General features: G+C 36.5%; 1 protein-coding gene across 7 annotated transcripts in view; it reads left to right on the top strand.

Annotated features, from left to right (window-relative positions):
• Positions 1–23,551, top strand: part of PHF21A (PHD finger protein 21A) — a 124,837-nt gene that overhangs the window by 18,436 nt on the left and 82,850 nt on the right. For 4 of the 7 annotated variants that reach the window (XM_041460007.1, XM_041460008.1, XM_041460010.1 and 1 more), the window contains 4 exons: positions 12,159–12,199; positions 15,931–16,066; positions 20,290–20,322; positions 22,425–22,511. In XM_041460007.1, coding sequence (XP_041315941.1) covers positions 16,013–16,066; positions 20,290–20,322; positions 22,425–22,511 — 174 coding nt within the window. In that variant the 5' untranslated portion in view covers positions 12,159–12,199; positions 15,931–16,012. The remainder of the gene's footprint in view (positions 1–12,158; positions 12,200–15,930; positions 16,067–20,289; positions 20,323–22,424; positions 22,512–23,551) is intronic. The other 3 variants (XM_041460014.1, XM_041460009.1, XM_041460012.1) reach the window with 1 other exon arrangement.

Genomic DNA, 23,551 nt, shown 5'->3' with positions numbered 1-23,551 from the left:
GTGTGGGTGCATGCTTGTGATGCTTTGCAAGTTGTGGAAAAAATATTTTTTTAGTAGGTTAGTATTAAGCTGTTGTAGAATTTGAACAGTCTCTAGTGTACTGTGTGACTGCGCAGGAACTTAATAACCACAAAAAGTTTAATTCATAAAAATTGCTGTTACTTTGAATGCTTGAGTAAGAACTTTGGTGCAGATTTTTGAAAAGTAAGAGTGACAGTTTTTGATGTTCTTGAATGAGAAGACTGAATATTGTGTTTTGGTTTTGAAGCTCATGAAGTTAAGCAGCTGAAGCTTGCTTTGGTGTCGGCCTCTAATCGGACAAAGCATGGTTTTGTGTGTTAGTGAATAGACACTTTAAAAACATACAAAACCAATAAATAAATACTTGCATTGTTATAAATCAGGTATCATTATTTTGTATTTGGAAGATGAAACTCTTAAAGTGACTTGAGAGAGGCAAATCCAGTGATCTTCAGAGACTGGCAACACATGCTACTGCTGATCCCAGGGCCCTTTGGTCCATTCAGTAAACAACCATTCCTGTCCTCTTCAGAAAAAATGTTTTTCTTACCATTCTGCCCTCTTCCAGGACTGGAGCCTGTAGAGTGTATGAAGGGATGATGTACAAGCCTCTTCCCCGACAGAACTTGTGCCAGATGTTATGTCCTGGTAACACAACTTGAGAAAATAGAAAGGACTGAAATAATTGAAATTCTTACTGTTTCTCCAGTAGGTGATTTTCAAATATGTCATTTAGCACAGGTTAAAATGACAAGAGGGACTATTACTCACTGGGAGTGAGTTCTGAGACATTAAATACCTCTGGGTTTAGAATTCTTTAAAATTCTCCTGTTTGTCTTTGGGAACCTAAATACCTTCTGTCTGGAACAAGCATATGGTTTTTTTTGCAACAGAGGGGACTGCAAAGAGTGTAGAGAGTGGTACCATCCTTCTTTTCCTTCCTTCTAGGGCAGGTGTTTTTAGAAAGGCAAGGGACTGAAACAAAACTTGTAATTTAGTTGAGGTATATTGTGCAGAACAGAGAGAAAGAAACAGCTGCTAACATCAGAAAACAAATCTGTAATGGAGAATAGAAAACAGGTCTTTCCAAGGTGTGTATATAAACTTGTTCTCACTTGTCCATCTTTTTTTTTTTTTGTAGGTTGTTGTATAATAGTTCATTAGGACTCTATCATAAATGTTTTCTGAAGTGTTGTCAGGGTTTCCATTGCAATGAGCTGGTTGAATCACTGTTTAAATAATTATATATATATATATATATATATTTATTTAAAAGTTGTATATAATCTGGAAACTCTATTTTTACCTAGAAAAATCTTTTCTCTTTGAATTGAGTTGAACTGATCCCTGGATGAAACACAATGATTTTTTTTTTTTTTTTTTGGTTTTGTGTCAATATTTTTTTTGAGTGTAGAATTACATTTTTTTAAGAAAAAAATTGAGTCAATTTTTGCGTCCAGTGTTCAGGTGAAGTTTCCATCTCTATACTTACCTTTAAGTCTTAATGATTTTTAAAGGGGTTTTTTGTTTGTATTTATTTATTTAATGCAGTATTCTGATGCATGTTTGACCTCCAGAAGGTTGCTTCATTTTGCTTGGCTTGGTCAAGATGAATTTTGGGAGTTCATCTGTACTTTAGTTGATGCCATTGTGTTTCTCCAGTAGTTTTGTGTCAGTCCCATGAGGCTGTGTTGCATTGAGTAGTTCACCTGAGTGTCACCCAGAGTAAAGCTATGAGAAAATGTGGGTTTTATCTCACCATTATTCCATCTTGCCTGAATGAGAAGGTTCATGACTTAGAGAGACAAAATTCTTTGTCCTGAACACGAGTGTTGCAAAAAAATGGGATATATTAGAAATCCTAAGAGCAGGAAAATGCTGCATTAAGTAAAGCAAATGGCTCAATGTAGTTGTCAGAATAGGACTGCCTTTGCACAAGAATCAAGTTCTCTGTAAAAGAACTTCTGGGGTATTTGGGCCACAGCTCAGTTACACCTTCATTTAGTAGTTTTGTATGAAAATAAACAGGGAAAGAAGGAATTGGTGTTGAAAGAGAGGAATGTGTGAATATTCAACAGTGTAGGATTGTGTATCTGTTGGGAAAAAGGAAAAATCCAAATATTCACAGTGCTCAGCAGGAAGCAGGGAAGAGGAGATTTTCTTCCTCTTAGAGGTGTGCTGTGAAAACAGTGATGCAGCCTGGCAGGCCAAGTCCTGTTGCATTCAAGGAACAAAAAACAGCAGCTGACAATGGCTCAGAAGCTGCAGGGGAGCTGGTCTAGTAAAGAAAGAAAAAATTAGGGCCGAATCTTTCACAGTAGATTGTGATGCTGTCGTCTTTTTAAATACAGTCATTAACAGCTGAAGGAAGCAGAGAGAAAAAGCTGATGCTGGAACAATCTGGTAGTTAAATCTAAGGGAAATGGGGAGAAGGAGTGGACTCCTGCTCATCTGCAGCAGCCCTGCACACAGAGCTACCTGATTTAGGCCTAGCGACAGCGCGTTGGAGGCCTTGGGAAGGCAGCTCGCTCCGGCAGCGTGTTTTGTCAGTGTGACGTACTTGGGAGTGTGTACAGCCTGCATGCTGAACGCCAGCGGCTGCCTTTGACTTCGCTTCTCACAGTTCTAAGAATGTAATGAAATCCCTTCTCACTCATGCTTTTATTTTGGGATGGAGGGGGAGAGAAAGGAGCTTTCAATATTCTGGTATGTTCAGAGTTTGAAACAAGCATGTTTTACCTAATGCTGCCTTTTTATTTAGGCTGTGTGTGAAACACATGGATACCTTTACATGCTCTATCATAATTTATCAGTACACAAAACTAGAAACTCATAGCAACCTTATTAATCCTTATCTAATTAATCTCTACACAGGGAATACAGTACTTATTGTTGGAGGGTCTCAAGTTGGTCTTTCTTACTTTTTTCTTTCCTTTCTTTGCTGGTCTTTGTGCTCAGGAGATCAGGAATGCCAAAATGACAACATGGTTTAAAGAAATAATAGCTGGGTAAATTGAAATAAGTTTGGCTAAAAAGTGAATCAAATGCAAATATAAAATGAGAGTGGTTTTTACTAAATGCAATCAGGCTGTACTTAGATGTTGTAGTCAAAAGGAGAGGAAAATGTGATACCTGTCTGGTAGCAGCAGAGGGTCTCAGCCACCTTTTCAGAGTTCAGAGCACCTGACAGAATCAACAGAAGTCTGAGACTGTTTTATGTAGAACTTTGTCAAATTGAATAGCCAGTATTCGTTCTAGAAACAAAACCAATTTTAGCAGGTAAGCATTACCTTTTTTGTCTTGTTTGTAAAATCTGAAGACAGATTAAAAAACAAATTATTGTTCTTTTGATACTTTTTTCATGTGAACATCTGTTCACTAACAAATCATTTTCATATTGTCTTTTGGCAATAATTTAGAAGCCTAACATATTAGAGCAAGTGATCTGTAGTGTTGAAAAGGCAAGAATTTATGTACAGCTTCTCATTTTGAGCCATGTTGCTTCCTGTTAAAATGGAATGATCTCCACATCAGATGAAATTAACTCCTGTATTCTTATAAATATTCTTCTAAGTATTTTTCAGTATCATAAAGTACAGAATATAAGAGTGTGTATTATCAGCTAATTTTCAAGTTTATCTACTGTACCTTGTATACATTAAATGGTTTCTTTTTAATGCATGTGATGAAATAATGAAATTAAAGAGTCCAGTTTATTATGAGAACTTTGACAGACTAAGTGGGGGCCAGTACCTGTTGCAGTATACTGACATGAAAGTTGACCATAGCAAAGTCAGCATAGGTTGGCTTAATCTTAGTATTTAATGAATGTCTATGCCATAATGAGGTTACACAGAAAATAATAGTGATTTCTATTCTGCCTGAGTAACAAGCAAAACAGAAAGAATTCAGGACTGCCAAACTCAGATGCATCTTTACCCCTAATTGTTCTGTAGGTCTTCCAGTTTCAAAACAAAAAGGATGTTCAAATGTGACTCTGTCACTGAAAATGTAACTCACAAGCCAAATTTCTGACCATGTGGAGAAAGTGAAAGGTCGCTTCTTGATGATCGTTTTAATTAAAAAGAATCAGCAAAGTGCACAGTCCTGTACCCAGTATAGCACAATGGAACTTGATAACTGCTGAAGAAAGGAAGGAAGGTCTCCCTTGGGCTGCCAGCACAGTGCTTCTACTGCTGAAGTTTGTGCATGATGTTCCCCATACCAATCTGTGAATCACTTCAACTTTCCGTGGTGTGTGACACCCCCTCGCCCACCATTCCCCCCAGAAAAAGTGAGGGCTGCTGGCCGTAGGACCTCTCAGCTGAAAGAGTATATGAAGGAGAGTGCCTTGGCCAGCTAGATTAGATGACTCTGGGAGTGTTATTTAGCCTGCAGGCTAAATAATAAGAAAGAAACTGAAGGTAGAACTATAAACTTTGAGTAGAACTAGGCTTCACTTAGGTCTCCTGATATACTGGTAGTCTAAACTTTCCTTGTGCGTGCTTGACAAACTGCATTTAGCTTTCATGGACACATTGAGACAAGGATATTACTGAAAATACAGCATCTGATTTTGAAAGAAATCTATAAATACAGAACTATAAAAGATTATCTGTTATTTTAAGGTATCTTGCTATACAATCACTAGTCACAATACACCTGCATTTTTAAATGTTTGTATGTTATTACACATGTACATGTTTCTGTCTAATGTTTGTGTAACAGTAACATCAGTAGAAGCTTGTGTAGCTAATCTCTCTAAATCTGTCACGGAAAATCTCACTGCTGCTCCTTGTGATTCGCAGCCAGTGATATTTTAAACAGAAAGTCCTTGTGATTGCAGGGCTTGTCTTTTTTTCTTCATTGCAAATGCCTGTTAAATTTCTTTGTTCAACAAATTATCACATTTTGCTTTTTATTTCTTAATTTTAAAACACATTGTGGAATTGTGTCTGTTTCCTGTCAGTTACATGCAAGTTGCCCTTCATCAAAATGCACTTAACACAAATTTATTTACTTAACCAACACTGCCTTTAAGTAGTTTTTACTATACTTGGTAAGCATGGAAATGCTGCATAGGTAATGTTAATAAGGTAGCAGGAAAATCAGGGTCTCTAATTGGAGCCCTGCTGTTCTGAAATTTCTTTGGGAAAAAAAAAAAAAAAAAAGAAGTCCAGACTCTCGGGATTCTGTATAAATGTAATATGAAGTCTTCTGTAAAGCAGAATGATCTTCTAGAATGTGTGCTCACTTTAAATAAATTAGTTTATACATTCATGTTGGATATTTCTTTATGAATACATAATCTTTCAGCTTAGTCCTCTCAGTTGTTTAGTCACAATCTTTTGCTTTTCCTTAAAACGCTAGATGTAAGAAGACTTTAATTGATTTGCAGTCACTCTGTGCTAACATGAAACTGAAAGCTTGCCTTTACTTGCTTGTGTTTTGGACTTGCACTTTCACTGTTTCCTCTCTAAATTCTGGAAGAATGCTTTGAGTCATATATACTTCATTTATCCTGCTTTCCCTCTCCCAGAGCAGAATCTCTTCCTTCCATCTCAGCTGAGGAGATGTGTGTGGTTCCTCATGTTTAGTGTTTTTATTCCTCATGTTTAGTGTTTTCTGTTTTAATTTTTTTTTTTTTTTTATTCACTTGTTTGGCGTTTCCCCCTGCTGGCCGGCTGCGGTAAGGGCGCCTCTTTCCCCGTGGAAATGGAGGGCCAAGGCTGTTCTTGAGTGTCACGGCTGTTTCGTTGAGGCGTTGGGCTGCTCTTTGACATTTTTTTGGTGTCCTCTGAACGTCTCTGGCAGATAGATAAAATTGAAAGAATAGTCGGTACAAGCAGGACGTGCACATACCTCAGGTTCTCTCCATCACAAATGCAGTTGCACTTCCAGTGATAGTCAGAGATACTTCTAGTTTTGCATTTCATGCCTGCAGTCTTGCATCACTACCGAGATCATCTCCTTTTGTACTCTGGACCTCATCCCAAAACTCTTAAGGCACTTCTGCCTCACTAATGTATCATTCCCACAAGCCAGTTCTTTCCAAGATAAAGTGGGTTGCTAGGAAGGGAAAAAGGGTTTGGCACTCAATAAGAAATTTCTCCTCAAGTTTAAAAGGTTAAAACTAGAAATCAGAGATCCCTCCCTTCTTAATGGAATTTCAGGGGGGAAATTAGTTTAATAGATACTGGGGTAAAGTTTTCTTATTTTTTTCCTGTTCCTTGCATCTTTGGTTGTTAAATCAATTACTAGGATTTATCGTGTGTGTTCTTTGTAGAAAGAGTCTTCTCTCCTCCTCTCAACACCATCTCCTCCCCTTCTTCTCAAGTAGTCCTCTGTCTCTGAAATATGAAAGGAAGGTAGGAACTTCTCAGGGACTGGAATGAGAAATTTGCAACACAGGTTAAGAGCAATATAGGTTAATAAACTGATTTTGCTAGACATGCTATTAAAAAACAAAAGAAAACCATAAAGCACAAACATTAAAATAACTTCTCTTTGCGTTTCTTATAAATTTTAAGACCCAAACAGTGTGCTATTACAGCTAGGAGGGGACAGCTCCTTCCATTTTCTGTTGACCTTCCATCTTATTTTCCTTCCCAGTGGTATGTATACTTTGTAAATACTTGAAAATAATTTAAAAAGAAAAATTACAGTTTTAAGACTTTACCGATTAACTGACATATTTTTGAAATTAAATTGTTAAACAATGTTTAAAAAAAAATCCCTAATAACCCATGTTTCCAGCAACTTTATGGAAATCAAATAATGCAGCAAAACATTTTTAGAAACAAATGCCAAACTCTGCCTTCTGCTAATTTATACCTTCACATCATGTAAATATTTTAATTTTGCAGAAGATTCCTCAGCTCCCCACTTCAAATATGAAACTTTTCTGTTGCACTGTTAGTAAAAGATAAACTTACAGACCTTATTAGTACTCTTGGTGTGTGTTTAGCTAAACAGTCCTTCTAAAAAGTAATTCACTGAAATAAAAATCCAGGTCATACAACATTTTTTACATGAGCAAGAATTTAGCCAGACTGCATATAAGATGATTTTGTGTGTACCTAGAACCTGGTGAAAAGTAACTCACTGAGCAAAGCGAGACTTAGTGGTTCTGCAATACAAGAACTTCTGAATGCAACAGTGCTGTAAGACATCCCTGTACACTGGTGTCTGGGTACAAAAAGGAGAATTTTACTGATGTAATTTTATGAATGTTAGGTTAAATGGGAGGTCCTTGATATCAAGTCAGAAAGAACATCTGCCAGGCTTGCTAACGGTCATAGGTTAGAGAGGCTTCTCTTGATTCAAGAGATAGGCTAATACTGTGCAAAGAAGAGGGGTTTATGCACAGGTAAAAAGTGTAGAGCAGTAGATGTTGAATCTGCTCAGGTGACAGAGATAATTCTGAGATTTTAAAACATGTTTGTGCTAATTTTCTACTAGGCCAAATGTAGTTTATCATTTTGCCAGAGAGTGCAATTTCATACTCCATCCCATCCACAAGATGCCAGGAAAGACTGTGCTCAGGAAGAATTACTAATGCCCAATGGAGCTGTGGTCATAGACAAGAGCTAAGAGGGTAATTGTCAACTGTTTACATGTCTTTGGTGCCACGGCAAGTTTTGGTCGATATTTTAAGAATAGAGCTTGTGAAGTAGTTTTATCTTTACACTAGAGATGGTCTTTTAAACTGTATTGAGTTTTCTATCTAATTTTCTATGTGTTAAATATAGTACTGCTTCTGCAAAGTCAAATGATGGTGTCACACACTTCTATTTAAACTTAGTTTGATGGTTGTATAAAGTGTTCCAGGGATGGTGAAACAATCTATCCCCAAGTGAAGTCAACTTCAGGTGTCTTAAGCTCCAAAGCACATTTGCTTCCTAGCAAATCATAGCAGCAGAAGAACTTTTAGGTAGAACTGAAGTTTGTAGTTTGAATCCTTTAAGTTGTCTGCATGCATAAGCAGAAAATCCATGCTCCTTTGTCAGTTTAAGTGGAGTTAATCTATCAGTATTGTGTGGGGATAAGGAAGGAGGAAGAGAAAGCTGTTGTACAGATGGACAAACTGGAAGGCACGACTTGTACACTTCAGTGCAGTCTCAGTTATCTTGAGCAGTCCTGTTGGTCCCTTTACCACCTGCCTGGCATGTGTGACTGGGGCTGACTGGGAATTCTCCCAGCTGCAGCACAACAGGAAGATCAGATTCTGTGCACTGGCACAAAGGAGGCTTGTTTTTGTCACGGAAGCAACAGCACCAGCGTGGCTAATGATGGTCATTGAAACATAAGCCTTATAATAATGTAATATGAAATTGGTTATATACCCAGTCTGGCCTGTGTTTGCTCTTCTTAAGACTGTAGAAATCCTGCCCTGAGAAGGAATATGAGTTGCTGACTTGAAAATCAAGTATCTGCTATGACTTGTTTTCTTAGAAGATAGTGATAGAGTGCTCTCTAGATACAGAATGTCTTTCAAATATGGGAGGGACACCTGTTGCTTTGAGGAGTTCACGTCTAAAAATGAAAATCCAGAGAAAAAACTCTGAATCCCTCCTGTGTGGTGTGTGTTTTATGCACACATGCACAAAATTAATAATGCCTTACCCTCATATTATAGACCAATTCTCTGAAATGTGAAAAAATATCAGGTTCACAATTGCCTGTGCACAGCATTTAGTCCTTTTTTATTTTTTTCTGCGCACTGAACAAGACCAAGATCCTTTTGGCAAAAAGTAAAAGATACATAATTAAATATTGTAACATGATATGAATGGATAGAGTTCCATGGTCTGACAGTAAACAGTTGCTGGTTTCTAGAGTTAGGAAAAACGTAAAGAAAAAATTGCTGAACATGACATTTAATTCTTTTGAGTTTTTGCAAGTGAGTTTCTGGTTACAGTGTCATAAATTTGATTGTCTAACTTGAAGGTAGTAATAAGTATATAATTGTTATAACCAGACATCTTAATATACAATAATTAGCATTTAAACAGTCCTAAGCCTTCGGGTGCAGTATGCTAAAATGTTTTCACCACCATGTGTTTTTCTGATGTCCTCAGGTGCTATGAAACCTTAAACATGGGAGTTTTGAGATCTTAGTTTTCAAAACGGTCCCATGAAATGAGTAACTTTTCTAATCATAGCTCATGTCTATATTTTGGGAAGAAGGCAGTGCTCTTAATTTGACTCCCAGACCTGGGGTTTAAAAACCCCTAAAATATTACAGTGTATATTGTAATAATCTGAGAGTTGACCTTGCAGGGCTCCTACCTTGGACAGTTTACAGCATGTTTCTAGAGCCTTCAAATGGCTACCTCACCTCAGTAAATTGGATTGCTGAGATTTTATGATACATTTTTGCAGAAGTTTTTGTTACAAATACCTGTATAATGCTAAACTCTTCAGACTTCTCTATTGATCTGAGTGATTGTGAGCTGTCTAATGTTAACTTTTTAATGTGTTTTGTAGTGAGCATGAGAGAGACAGCGTGAGTTTCTAGATGTACTTTTGCTGTGAAGAAGAAATAATCTCATTTCATCTACAGAGCAGACTTTATCCCTTTTTCATTAATACTATTCTGTGTTGGTTCCCAGTATGCACAAATACAAGGAGTTGTCAAGAACCAAAGTTACAGATATTGTTGGTCGTATGCTGGTTTCTACCAGAAAAATGCTAAGAGCAGTTGAAAACTTCTATCTGTTTAAGATGCTTGGGATTATCAATCTTGGGTATTTGTTCTTCATTCCTCTGTCTCAATTCTCTATTTAAGTAAACCTGCGTGTGTCAGGCACAAGTTTTTCTGTGTCTCTCATTAGTGCGCTCCATATGAAGAAACCAATTTTTTATTTGCCATAGGGCTTAGATGCTGAGTTTAAAAAGTCATGCAAATCAAAAGTTCAGAATTACAAGAAATTCAATTGGTACTTCATTCTTTGTGCTTGTTTTCTCTACTAAATGAGGTAGGTATGTTAGTAAAAATAGTATACCTGCGCGAGGGCAGAATTTTGTGTTGCCAGAGGTTTGACATTCAAAGGTTAACCTGTTCTAAACACTAAAGAAAAAGCCTGCAGTAAATTATCTACAGAAGAGGATGCAAATGTATTTCCATTCCCCATATAGGTCCTCTCTAAGTGACTTCTCCAAGGCAACACAGTGGTTCACTTGGATAGTCACGATTAAACTCCTTGTGTTCTAAACTTTGTCCTTGGGAGCTCCTGGCTTCTGAGTCTGGGGTTGCAGCAAGATTAAATGCAATATGAAGGTTTGTAACTGTGCTGCTTTTTTCTGCACAGTTCTATCTTGATGGAGCCAGGGTCCTGCTATGGAGGCGAGTCTCTACGTAGGGGGAAAATAGGAAGGAAGGAACAGTTGCTGTTATTTTTAAGTGACAGCTTTCTTGTCAGGTTGTGTGTACTTGTGTTACAAGTAAATCGATATTTTTCTTTTTTTAAATAAAAATCATGCTTATTTATTCTAAGACTGCATTTGCAGATGTGTAGTACTGTTTTGTTTAGCTTTCCAAAGGCAGTAATCTAGACCAGTGAGGTTTTTTATTATTATTATTTTTTATTAATAACTATGGACAGATAGTTGTAGTTGCTTGTTGAAGAGGGCACTTAGTACTTGCATGATGAAAGGGTTTCTTCTGTAGGTCTCTGGACCAATTAAGTGACTGATTGATAGTGGGAGGTGGAGGTGACAAGTAGGATTTTAATACCAAAAAGAAACAACTAGAGTTTGAGACTGATAACTGTCTCTTCAGCACCCTCAAAAATGGCAGTATTTAAAATTTGGTAGCATCCAGAACGAACGTACTTACTTTGAATACAACCTCAAAACAGTTGAGGTTTACTCATACTTCCATACTTCCTAGCTCATAACCTGTCATGGTACCAGCTGGGTGTTATGGAAACTTACCTGAAATTGCTCTAAAGTTAATCATCATCTGTAATATTCTGTGGTTCAAAATGCACAATAAAATTTGAGACTAGGAGACTGACAATACTGTCACTGCCAGCGGTAGGCTTCCTGTTTTCTTTTGTGTTCTTGGTGGTCATCAGCACCCAGTTCTGATGGAACCCACATGGAAACCCTCCACTTTTGCTGGTCTCCAATGAGCGAGAGATGATTGTGACTTTCTACTGCTATATCTTTTTATAAGGCTGGGGCTTAAACTTCAGCTCTGTGATGACTTATGTGTGGATAAAAACATCTGTAAAGGTCTTGTTAGCTGTGAAGTTAAAGCTTCAAATACACTAATATTATAGTATTTTACTCGAAAATTGGGAGTATTTTGGAGCCTTTTTTTAGCATCAGGCAAAGTAATTGAGCAAATGAGTTATCATTTATATTGTAACTATCTTTTTAGAACTCTGACTCATGATTTTTTTATGATTCATGTGGTGATTTCAGAGGTATTACCTTGCTGTGCTGCAGAGTGTTCTACCTGTGACCCAGGCAGCGTAACAGGCAGTGCCTCTTCTTGGCCTCCACCTTTGTGTCCCACCATACTGGCTTATGCTGCTGCTTGTTTCAGTCCCCAGCAGTGCTCTGGGATTTGAGCTCTGGTGACTGAGCTGACCTACCACCTGCTCTAGCATCTTTGGGGGTTGGTGCAACCTCTAGCAGAGATGATGGGCAAATGTCTAGGGTGGGTAACCTCGTCATATTTAGCTGTGGGAACTGACAAGGCTTATGATATAGATCTTAATAGATCTATAATGGAGAGCAGGTCTTTCCCCATGGGAGGGGAACGGTGACCTCGCACAGAACTAGAAAAATTTGTACCTCTAATTGTTTCTCCCCTTAAATAATAGTAATAAAAACTAAAGTAATAGTTTTTATTTTAATCCAGATTAAAATTGTAGGTCTCCTTAGTTTTCCCTGCCACTTTGAACAGATTTTCTTTCAAAGTGGTGTTCTCTAGTTAGCTTCAGCATTTAAAAAAAAAATTACAACTCCCCTGAAGAAAAACCAACCAAAAACCCCTTTCTAAAGTCCCAACCCTTCCCTCTGTAACTTTTCAAATATTTGATTTTTTTTTTTTTTGTTTCAAACTCCAGTTAAAAATATTTGTAATTATCTTTTTTGTTGTTGTTGTTGTTTTTCTTTTGTAGGAGGGGGTAGAGAGCTGAAAGGGATAACTTACTCAAAACTGGTAAGTACTTCTTCCCAAGGCTAAAATGGCTTACCTAATAATAGATTATATGAAAAGCTGGCATCCATTCCTGGATAAGTTTGATGGTTACTGAAACTGAAATTCTATCTATTCATGTATTCAGGAATTAAGTCTTAAAAAGTAAATGTTGCTGATGGAAGCCCCAGTCTTATAAATAAAATCTCTCTAAGGCTGAGATTTGGGCCCAGGGGTCTGTAAGCAACATTTAAATTCATCTACTCAAAAATAATTTTTTTTTCTGTGTAATATGAAAACTAAATTTATTTGAAGAGTTTTTTGACTCAGGAAGACTTCTCTCTAAAATTCTCAGTTATTTAGAATCCTTCCATACACACCGAAGGCATTCATGGCTTTGTGTGTGTCCTACCTTTATTTATATCAATCTATTTGCCTTGTCAGCTGTGTTTCTAGTGTAGCTTCCAAAATAGTCATAGCTGAAATAGTATTGTAATATTTTAAAGATTCCCATGTAGATTGTATTTAATTGAGATAACACAAGTGTGAATCACTTATGTGATTTTTCATTCAGTCTTTGAATATTTAAATAGTCTATATGCAGTACATTGGGGCACTTATCTCAGTATGAAATTATAAGTCTTGAAGCAACTATTTAAGAAATAAATAATTATTGGTAATAAATAAATGCAAGCAAGAAATTGAATGGAGAACTGCTGCCTCCAATAGTTGAAATCCATCCAAAAATGCCTCATTTACCGCTTGCTCAGTGTTCTTCCTGGCTGAGACTTGGAAGTATGTCTGGGTGTACAGGAGATGCATGTACTCCTGAATCCTGTGCCTTCCTTTTGGAAATCACCAATTCTGGTATTGAGCAAGGCATTTGCTTGTTTTCCTTTAAATATAGTGAGATGAAGAATTTTTTCAGGCCAAGCCATTCATGCAGTTTCAGTCATCTACAAGCTTTTTACTTGAAATAATTCCACTACCGTAAGAGTAAAGTGGAAAATGCACAATGTTCTATGATTAATTCAGAGATGGTTTTACACGTCTTTGACTGTGGTATTGTAGATAGTTTATAATGCTACTGAACTTAAGTTTTTTTAATCTTCCCTTTAAGTTCAGTCTAAAAGGAAAGTTCAAAAATACTGAAAGTTTTTGCACTAGCAAAATGTATAGCCACTTATGTAGTTCTTTACCTCCTCTCAAAGGAAGTATGAGCAATATTTAACCAGGTGCCCTCATAGATATGTATAGACATTATTCTATGTAAACTGGAAAAAAGCAGTTCAGGTTTTGCTGGATGTAAGGAATGTTTGGGGTTTTTTTGGTTTTTATTTTGGGCTCTTTTTTGGTTTTTTTTAACTGTATTGGTTGTGTAAAAGGTACCTCAGGGGAATTCTAGACAGGGATAACAGCATAGCTATTCCTGCTTGGGAAGGGAAGCTACAAGTGTGTGTTCTAGAAATAAACAATTGTATATATTTTATATTCAGAATTTGGTAACTTGACCAAACTTTTAAATGAAATATATTTTTTCATGTTTATACCCCTATAAACATAGCTAGGCTGAGCAACTACTTTTTTTCTGCAAGGCAGTGTCACTTTTTCCTTGAACCTCTTAAAAATTAATTTTGAAAAATCTTGCTAGCTGTTCAAGGCATAGATGCAATTAGCTTGGATTAGTCTTTATGAACCATCAATACTGCAATTTCTATCTGTCAAATTAAGTTGTGCATTAATAGAAGTTGCTCAATCTTCATATGTTCTTTTGCGGAAACACTGTGTCATGTTTGCCATGAACATGTTTTGGACCTTACATATATTTAAGTGATGGATATTTTTTACGTTCTTTTGGATCTCTTTTACGTTCAGTTGAGATAACTGTTTTGCTGTTCTGCACTTATGTTTGATGTTAGCATGTAGCTGCAGAGCAGTGCAAATTATTCATCATGTGTGCCTTCTGATTTTTTGGAGACACACTGAGAAAGAAACTGACCATATCTGCCTGTCTTTACCCTGAAACTGAATTCCCAAGGGTCACAAAGTCTTCTACCCTCTGCAGTGGGTTCCAGTTTTCATTAACCAGTCTCCCACGTGGTTTTCTGAAGCATGGCTTCTTTTGAAACTGCAGTAGTGGGGACTCAAAGCATGCTATAATTGTTCTTGTCAGTGAGTGGAAGTAATAATCCGTGATTCTGTTTTCTCATTACTGTTTGTGGTAATAGGACAGGGAGCTACATGTAATTTCCATGTATCCCTCGATACAGATTACAATTTTATAGAGACTAGTGCTGCAAAGGCAGCTGTTTTCACTCATCTGTGTCACATGTGGGAGAGGCCCTTGCAGAAGGTCATTTCATGTGTTGGCTAGAAAGTTTGATCAGGCCTTTGTTATTTAAATAAGTAACTTTAGGCTAGCAGCAGACAACACTGACAAAGAGTTTAAATGTAATGTGTTTTAACTCCCCTTTATAATCTACTCTTTTTGTAACATATTTCTGTTTGAAAACATTTGATAAATGATAAATAAACAAAACAAAACACTCACCTTCAACCTTATTTATTTTTTTTTCAGGAGTTCATAAATTTGTCCACTGCTTCAGTTTACTGTAGTGAGACAGTATTAAAATAAAATTCTTTAACTTATGGGAATTACTCTTTTTTTACAGCCTGCATGTCTAATCAAAGCTGTCAGGATTCTTTTGAAAACATTGTAGTCTCATTAGGAAGGCCTCTGAATTGGCAACAACACCTGTGCAATGAATGTGAGCAATTTTCAAAGAATAAAAAAAATAGGAACTATTTTAACACTGCAGCAATTCCTTAATTGTAGTGTCTGGATGGAAAAGTGACTGGAAACATTGCTATATAATGTTTTCCAGTGACTTTCATGTGTTTGCATTTATAGATGTTTTTACACAGGTTCCACTCTGATTTGTGCCTATCGGAATCTTAATCCTGTTTCAGAAGGTGATACTTTTAACATATTTCTGAAAAAAAATCTCTTGTCCAGCATTCAGGGCTTTTTGAAGTATTTTTGATAATGCTTTTCTGTGTCAGAGATTGGAGGGATTAATTTGTTTGTAGTACAAGTGAAGATGCTAAACTTTATACTTATGATCTACAAGTAGATTTCCAAGATTAAAAAGATTATAAAATGAATATTTTTGAAATGTGTTGTGCTGCTTAATATCACTCTTCTGTTCCTTCAGAACAGATTTCAACTGAAATTACTACCTTGGCACAAACTTTAGACAATGAGTTATTAATATATTAATGTTGTTCTGTTAAATAACATGCACTGTCCCGTCTAAGAACAGCTCTATAGTGTCACGAAAGTGTGTTAATGCAGTACATTCAATTTAACTATTTATTGTGGTTGTAGAATTTTATTCTCCAGAATAGGTTTTCATCTACACAGATTTTTATAATAGTCTCCGTAGTTAAATTTGCTAATTTAATATGCAACTGCAATAGGATATTGGTAGGAAATAGCTGCCTGCAAACTAAGATAAGGGATAAGTATGTCAACTTTGGGATATGTGGGAAGTAACAAATTTGGCTAAATGACTCCAAGGCAGGCATTTTGTAGAGCCTGCAGATTTCTTGTGTTCAAAGACTGACTGTATTTAGACTAGAAAGCTGCATTTGAATATAGTTCTCTATTGAATTCCTGGTGTGTTATAATCTCTTTTTTTTCAAATGGACTCTTCTCCTTCACTAATCGAAACAAAACCTTTATTTTTCTATAGGACTGGTGTTAAAGAGGAAACCAGGAACTAAAGGCACTGGAATCAGCAAAGACACTTCTGGGGAAAGTGGAGAAGGTAGAGAATGGAGCTGCAGACTCTACAGGAGGCTCTGAAAGTGGAAATTCAGGTTCACCAGGTAATTTACGTACTTTCTTACTTTAAAGCAATAGCAGCATTAGTACTGCTAATTAGTATTACTACTAATGGGAGCATTAAGCAATAGCACTACAACTATAATAATAATAGTTTTATAAGCTTGAAACTACTTCAGAATTTTATACTCTGCATTTTGACCTGACCACCTGTTGTTTTTTAGCAAATGTGGAAAATCTACATATCAAACTGTGGGTGGGGATTTTTTTTCTTTGTATTTTGTAGCAGTAATAAAAACATTCTGAAAACAGTGTTCAGCTGCTTCTATCTGGAAGGCTTTTCTGATGTCTGGAAGGCTTTTCTGATGTTCTGAAGCCAACTTCAGTATTCAGTTGGCAATGGAGGAATATGGTGGAGGAACTTTGAAGTGAAAGGTATATAGTGCTGCATAGTTTAATCTGGTGCTTCTCTTCTGGAATGTTTTCTACTTCAGTAGGTTCTAAACTATATTTTTGATAACCAAAATGTTGTAGTGCTTGGGCTTTGTAAATTTTTACATGTTGGGTCTTTTTACTAGTAACCTCTTCAATACTATATGGCAGCAAGGTTGCAGTTTGCCATTGTTTTACAATGCCAATGAGGAACTATTACAAGTAATGATACTAAAACCTGATGTAGTAAATATAGGAGGACATATGCATATTAATTCTTGGAAGAAAATTATTACAGCCATAGACACAGACTAGCTGCAAACTTGAAATGTTAAATTTAACGAGACCTTTTCTAAACATAGTTCTCCAAGTATTTCTGATGCTCTTCAGATATCTGAAACTCACAGTGGATAAAAGAAATGTATGATAATTAACATTGATCAGTGTAGTCCATCATATGAAATTTGGAAAATGTTTCAAAATTGTTTGGTGAGTTGTCTAAAATGTGATCTGGATGGCTTGTTCAGTACTTGTGGCAATGCTGTGCATGTTGCAAGAACTTGAATGGGTGAATTGGTAAAATCAAGCTATGTCTGCTTTAGCAAAATATACAGCCAGGGAGCAAACCCTGAAAAAGCTAAGGATGGATTTCTAGAACTATAGATGAGTATTTTGCTCTCCTCAGTAACTCCAGGGTCTTTGTAGTCAAAACTTCAATGACCTTTTTTTGTGGAGATAAGGAAGTTCAGAAATTACCATGGCATTTTGCTGCAGACATAGAAATGTTTAAGGCCAGTAAGTACTTTCTTCAAGTATTAATTACTGTAAAGCAATCACAATGTTAATCATGCTCATGTTAGTATGACAGTGTTTACCCCTTGTGTGCATGTTCATTCCCCTTTATGCCCAAGTGAACCAAAAAATTTAAGACTGAATTTTGAGTAACTTTTAGTATCTGTTCACAATGACACTGATGAACAGGGATGAAGACTGAGAAATATCCAAAAAGACCTTTTTTAAACAGCTTAAAGTTGGTGGGGTTTTTGACTTTCTTTGCTTTAACTTTTCCCAGTTGCCATTAAAAGTGAGCTTTGCACAAAAATCAGCTTTAATTAGATTTGGTTTTAGTTTGTGAAACTAGAAAAACCATGATATCAGAAGGCTGTCTTTTTTAATTCAAGATGCTGTGTATTTCTATAATTAAGGCTAAGAAAAAGTCTATATGCTTACAGTGGAAAATAACACTTACAACAAAATGTTGGGTGCTTCAGTAAAGGTTTTGTGAACTATGCTTGCATGGTTATTGCTTGTCAGCATGCACACTGATAAACATTAAACTGGTTTTGACACTTAAAGTCTTCAAATTAAATGCTTGAACTTTCTCATATAGCTCTGAATTTTGCGACCTAAAGAGATATAATATGCTCCTACTTTTCACTCAGGATTTATGAAGAATTGTCTCTTGTCATCTTTTACTTCTCTAGTATTTCTTTTTCTGAGGACTCTCTAACAAAGCTTGATGACACTCACGCAGTCGTGGTTTGTTGTCCTGTTGGAAGTGGTGGACAGGTGTCTGTGATGAGCATAAGGAATTCAGCTCAGCTCTGTAGCCAAACCCTCCCAGCTTCCTGATGCAGCGTGTTGCCTGTGACCGCTTACATGGCTGTACAAGTGATGCTCAGTATGATGTGGTTTTGTTTGTAGAATAGCTCCTTGGGTTTTGCCTCTTCTGTTTCATTTCCCGAACTCTGTCTGAAGCTTTCATAATGCTGCTTTGGCAAAGTGTATCTAAAACTACCAGTAAGAACCCCAAAAAGGTGTTTAATTGTTCAGAAAAAGCTACTTTTTTGTCTTCTTTCTATGATCAGAGAATCCAGCATGAATGATGCCTGACCAGATCACTTCTATATGAGTGCACAACTTGAATATTCAAATGTCTTCCATGTCAAAGCTATATTGCTTGTCCTGAGAAGAGATGCATCTAAGTCTAAGCAGTTAATTCTGCTGCTGTTTTGACTTAATTAAGATAAATTTGAAGCAGACTACTCTTCATAGTTTTGATCACAAGAGGTGTTAAAGGACTTGTATTTAGCTATTCTTACAGAAGGATAGAGTTTCACAGATGATTCCTCAAGCTGATGTGTGGAAGGAACCTTAAGCATCCTTGTCCTTTTCTTATTTCATGGCAGAAAGATTAGTAGCTTTTAAAATACCTTAAATTTAGCTTATGTTTGAGAGGAATATTTTTTTTTTCCTTAGGACTGCATGACGTAGTACTGTGTGATCCAAAAATTTAGCAATATTTTATGAGGAGTTTACAGTACTGACTATATTGTCTTATGACTGCGTCTGCAGGAGCACTTTATATAAAAACTAACAGATTTGTTGCTTGTCAAGCTCCAATGTGGCAGGAAGCACCGAGGAAAAATAAGCTAAGTCTGTTCCCGTGATGCCGAATGGCAGCATGACGAAACAATAATATTCAGAGTAGATAAATGCCAAGTGATGCACTTTGGAAAAACAGGCCCAGTTTTACATCTGCAATAGCAGGCTGTGAACTGGCTGTTGGCACCATGGAAGGAGTTTTTGCAGTACAGAGTACTTGAGTGTTGCACGTAGTTTTAAACTTTGTCTCCAGATGATAGAGACAAACTAGGGAATTATGGAATAGTGCCAAGAGTGAGCAAAGCAATGGAATGATTTGTGCATGAGGAGTCATTTGGTCTGAAGAGGTGAAGACTGATGGGGGAATATGTGGTGTGGAAAAAATGTAAGAAGGAGCTGCATAGAGAAGCAGCCATATAATCATACAGTGTCTTAAGTTGGAAGGGATCTGTAAGAATCATCAAGTCCAGGTTCCAACTCCTCTAGACTCAAGTCAGCTCTGGTTTTCTGTAATCGTATTAGTCCTTTATGCTTGCATTGTAAGGAAACAGATTCAAAAGAAAAAGGAGGTCATCCTTTTACATAAGAGTCCTGTAATTTAACTTGGGAACTTACCATCACAGAATCTAGAATGGTTTCCTGGTTCAAAAAGTAATTAAAGCAGATCAGTGAAAGAAATGTGTTTTAGTAGCTACTAAACCTAAGACACAATCTTTGAAAACAATAGAGAAATACATTTCTACAAATTTACAAAAAAAGATGTTAGGAGTTTTTGGTTTACATTGTGTCTTCATTCTGGGCTCTGGTTTTCTTCGGTAACTTTTGCCTTGCTTAGCAATAGACAGCATTCTCCTGCAGCTGCCTGAAGGAAGTGAGAGAGGAGGAATAGTGAATGGTAACAATCTGTCTGTTTTCCTTCGGATGTAGAGGGCATCTCTTCTACAATGATCTCAATCTCTCTCTGAGGGAGAAAAGTGGCAAAGATACTTCTGAGCATGGGTCTTCCATCTGCTACCAGCCAAGTCAACACACAGGCAGGGCTTTAATACTTGAAACATTCTGCCCTTGAATATACAAACAGCTTTTGTGCCTGCAGCAGATATCTGTGGTTTGTGTTTCTTGTGACTGCAAGCAAAGAGGCCAGCAATTCTAGAGGAGGCACAGCTATTAGATTATCTTATCCAGCTGGCTTAAATTGTCTTTAAAAAGCATCACTTGTTCAAGAGCTGTTTTCGAGGAGCAAAAGTGATGGCTTAGTACAGTACTTTTGCTGTATTAATAAGAATGGGTTTGAAAATGTTATAATACTGAACTCCAGGCTTTGCTATTGAAATGCTGTAAACAAAATGTTTTGCTTTTACAAAGGTTCTTAAAAAATACTGAATTTTAAATTGTTCAAGATATTCGTAATGAAAATTTTCATTGTATTGTTGCTTTTTTTTCTTTCTAGAAATTGGTTGCCCAAATGAAGCAAGATCCACAGGTAACTATTTATTTTATATTGAATAATTTCCTTTAAAATGCAGGAAATTACAGTGCATGAAGTAAATGATTTTAGTTATTTCTAGATCACCTTCTTCCTTGCTAACACAGTGTTTAGAAGAAAAGTTGTTCATAAGTTTTTGAACAATGACTGTTGGATTGTTTAAAACAAAACCAAAATTCTTGCTATTATGGAGCTTTTTGCCTCGTGCATATTCTTAATAGTTTAAATCAAGTGACTTTTCTGGGCTGTGGTGCAGTTCAGATGAGCAGTAAGTTTCTGATTCTATTGGAAGCTGCTCTCTAGAAAAGCTGCCATTATTTGCAATAACTTCTTTCATTTTTGGAGTATCAGAGGGTTTACAGTACAAGAAGAGAGAGGATATTCTGTCCAAAAAAATTTTGTCAGAACAATATAGCTTAAGGTTGTGTTGAGATTGTCTGTCTTGGGTATCTTACCAGACCCTGTAGTGTCCATAGAATGGACACTTGGCCTTGGGAAGTTTCAGAACTTCTAAAGTTGGATAACTGGACTCCCTGCATAGACAGCAGAAGCCATCCCTTTCTCAAAGACTGCGTAAGGTCCCTGGGTTTTCTTGTACAGCAGTTAAACACTCCTGGATGCTGGATGGGGAGTGCTCTGTCACTCTCAGACCAGTCTGAAATGTTGAGTAGAGGGATAAAGGCTGCTCACTTGAGGCTTGCTGTTAAGATCTCCCATCCCCAGACAATAGTAAATGTCCTGTAATTTTCTGAATGTACTTTTTTTTTCTGAGCTCAGTGAAGTGAGAAGACAGCTTTTAATAACACTCAAGCAGTTAAACCTCTGACAGGGAGGGTTAAGCAGGGTGTATTGAAAAATCTGGGTTTTGAATGTTGTTATTCTGATGGGATTGGGTAAGATCTGCTGCTCGTATTTGCTGGTCCAGTCTGCTAACAATTAGTCTGCAGAGCAGTTCACTTTCAGTTCATACTTGCTAAAAGTGAGGTCATGCTGCAAGCAGCCATGCAAAGTTCCTAGAATCAGGAAAATATATCTGGTCCCTGTTTCCAATGCTCTTAATGCATTTTTATCCCAGGTTATTAAGTAGAATCTAGAAGTAGGGAGGATGACTGGTCAATATCTGGTTTTGCTGGAATCAGACGCTATCTGCAAGCTAAGATCAAAGTGCATTTCAAAATTAGAGGAATGTAAAACTAAGGAATATGCATGAACTTCCTGTGATTATGTTAGTCGTGTGTTTTAATATTTCGGCTTAGCAGACCAAACCTGCATAATCTAGTATGAAAACTTTGCAACATAATTGAGAACAAAAAAGTGAGAAAGGACAAAAATTAAGGAGAACTTGAATCCCTGTCACATTTCTGCAGAGCTTCACATGTTTTAAACCAAGGACAGACGTTTCTTTAATTTTTTTTTATTTCAGTAGAAAAGAAAAAGTCCTGGTAAAAATTGTTTTCTGTCTGCATCTTTCTAGTGTTGCTTATGGCTTTAGAATCTGAAACTTTGAAAAGTGCTACTCTGAGCAAAGTGCTAATATGAATGATGTGTTAAGGCAAATGTAATTCTCTTTAGCACAGTTTAAGGCATAAGCATACATGGAAGTAAGGACTTAAGTATGTTTGCCTTCAATTGATATATGTGTCAATTAAGATTTAGTAGGTATGCTTGATACTCTACATAGCTAAGTGTAAATGTCTATGCATAAGTAGCATAGATGAGAATGTTTTAGATAATATACCATAGTGTACTGTTGTATACAGTATGATACTGTTGTATTACATATTAACAAACATTTATTGTTTAATTTGTAAACTTGATGAAATGTACAAATGTGCTTTATAATGTGATAAGCACTAATGGATGTTTTAATGAAATCTTCTTTCCAAACTGGGTTATCTCTTTGAGTGCTAGAAAGGTCCTCTGATTATTGTTGCACTCAGTGACTTAAATAAGGCTTTGTTGAGCCATTTGAATTTTATTGGCTGTACATCCAGAGGTGCTGTATTTGTAGTGCACTATGCAAGAACAAAACAAACAAACAAAAAAACCCACCTTCCTGGTACTACTCTTTGTTAACAAATGGAATATCTTTCTCACAGATATTTTTTCTTTCTAATCAGAATGCTGATTTGAAGAAACAACTTCATGAACTTCAAGCCAAAATCACAGCTCTGAGTGAGAAACAGGTAGGGAAACAGAGATGTATTTTTAACACTGTGTTCTAAAGATGTCTCTTTTCCCAGCTTCCAAGAGAGCTGCTAAATCTTTAAGTGCAAAAATAAGCGTGGGCAACCAGACGTTTTTGATTTTTATTTGATTTCTCAACAAAGGATAGAATGAGTTATTGTGAGTCTATCAAACAAGAAACTAGTTTAGTCAGTGGAAGTTATAGCAATATTTCTTGTGTTGAAACTAACATTTTATATTAAGGGAGAGGGAAAAATGGATTAATTTTGTCGTTCTCTTTATTATTATCTTGAAACAACATCTGAAATCAACCATTCTGGTTTAGACAAATCTTTAGATTTTGACTTAGTAGATCGACACTGGGTGTACGGGTGAGTATGCTGGAACTTTTCTTAATGTCAAGACCAGCTAAAAGTATGTCAATTATGGGCACTTAATAGACAATTTGAAAATTAGTTGGATGCTTTTACCATGATAAATTACACCACAATTGTCTTATGCTTGCCATTTGGTAGGAATTCTGTTTGACAGCTCTAAAGTATGAGTAATTATTACAACTGAATACTTAATGGAAAGACTGTTGAACTTGAACATGGGTCTTGTGAATAGCAGGAAGGAAAAGACGTAATATTGAGATATCTGCAGAACTTATTCTCACTGTTATTTTTTAAACATAAAAGAGCAACACATGCGCAAACCCCTCATACACCACACTATCCCATCCCTAGTAAACTGACTTAAGCAGTCCCTTAATTGTGTTGCTTAATATGTCAATAATGGAACCAAATTAGATCAATAGATTAGACCTTTGAAGAGGAAAACATTTTAGAGCATTGGTAAAATGCATGAGTGTCACAACTAGATACCTCCATTTGTCTGTTACTAGCTGCATGTGTTCTGTTTTGAGTATTACTATCCCTACAAAAATAGCCAGGCAGTGATTTACATTTATCTAGAAATTTTGTTTGCTGAAAAAAAATATAGTATGTTTTAATAGGGGAACAGTGAATCTAAGATGAAACATGTAAGGATAATAAGG

This window comes from Pyrgilauda ruficollis, unplaced genomic scaffold (genome assembly GCF_017590135.1).
Source record: "Pyrgilauda ruficollis isolate IOZ18807 unplaced genomic scaffold, ASM1759013v1 scaffold14, whole genome shotgun sequence".
Lineage (NCBI taxonomy): Eukaryota > Metazoa > Chordata > Aves > Passeriformes > Passeridae > Pyrgilauda > Pyrgilauda ruficollis.
The sequence above is the reverse complement of the archived record's forward strand: the minus strand, read 5'-3'. Positions and strand labels throughout refer to the sequence as shown.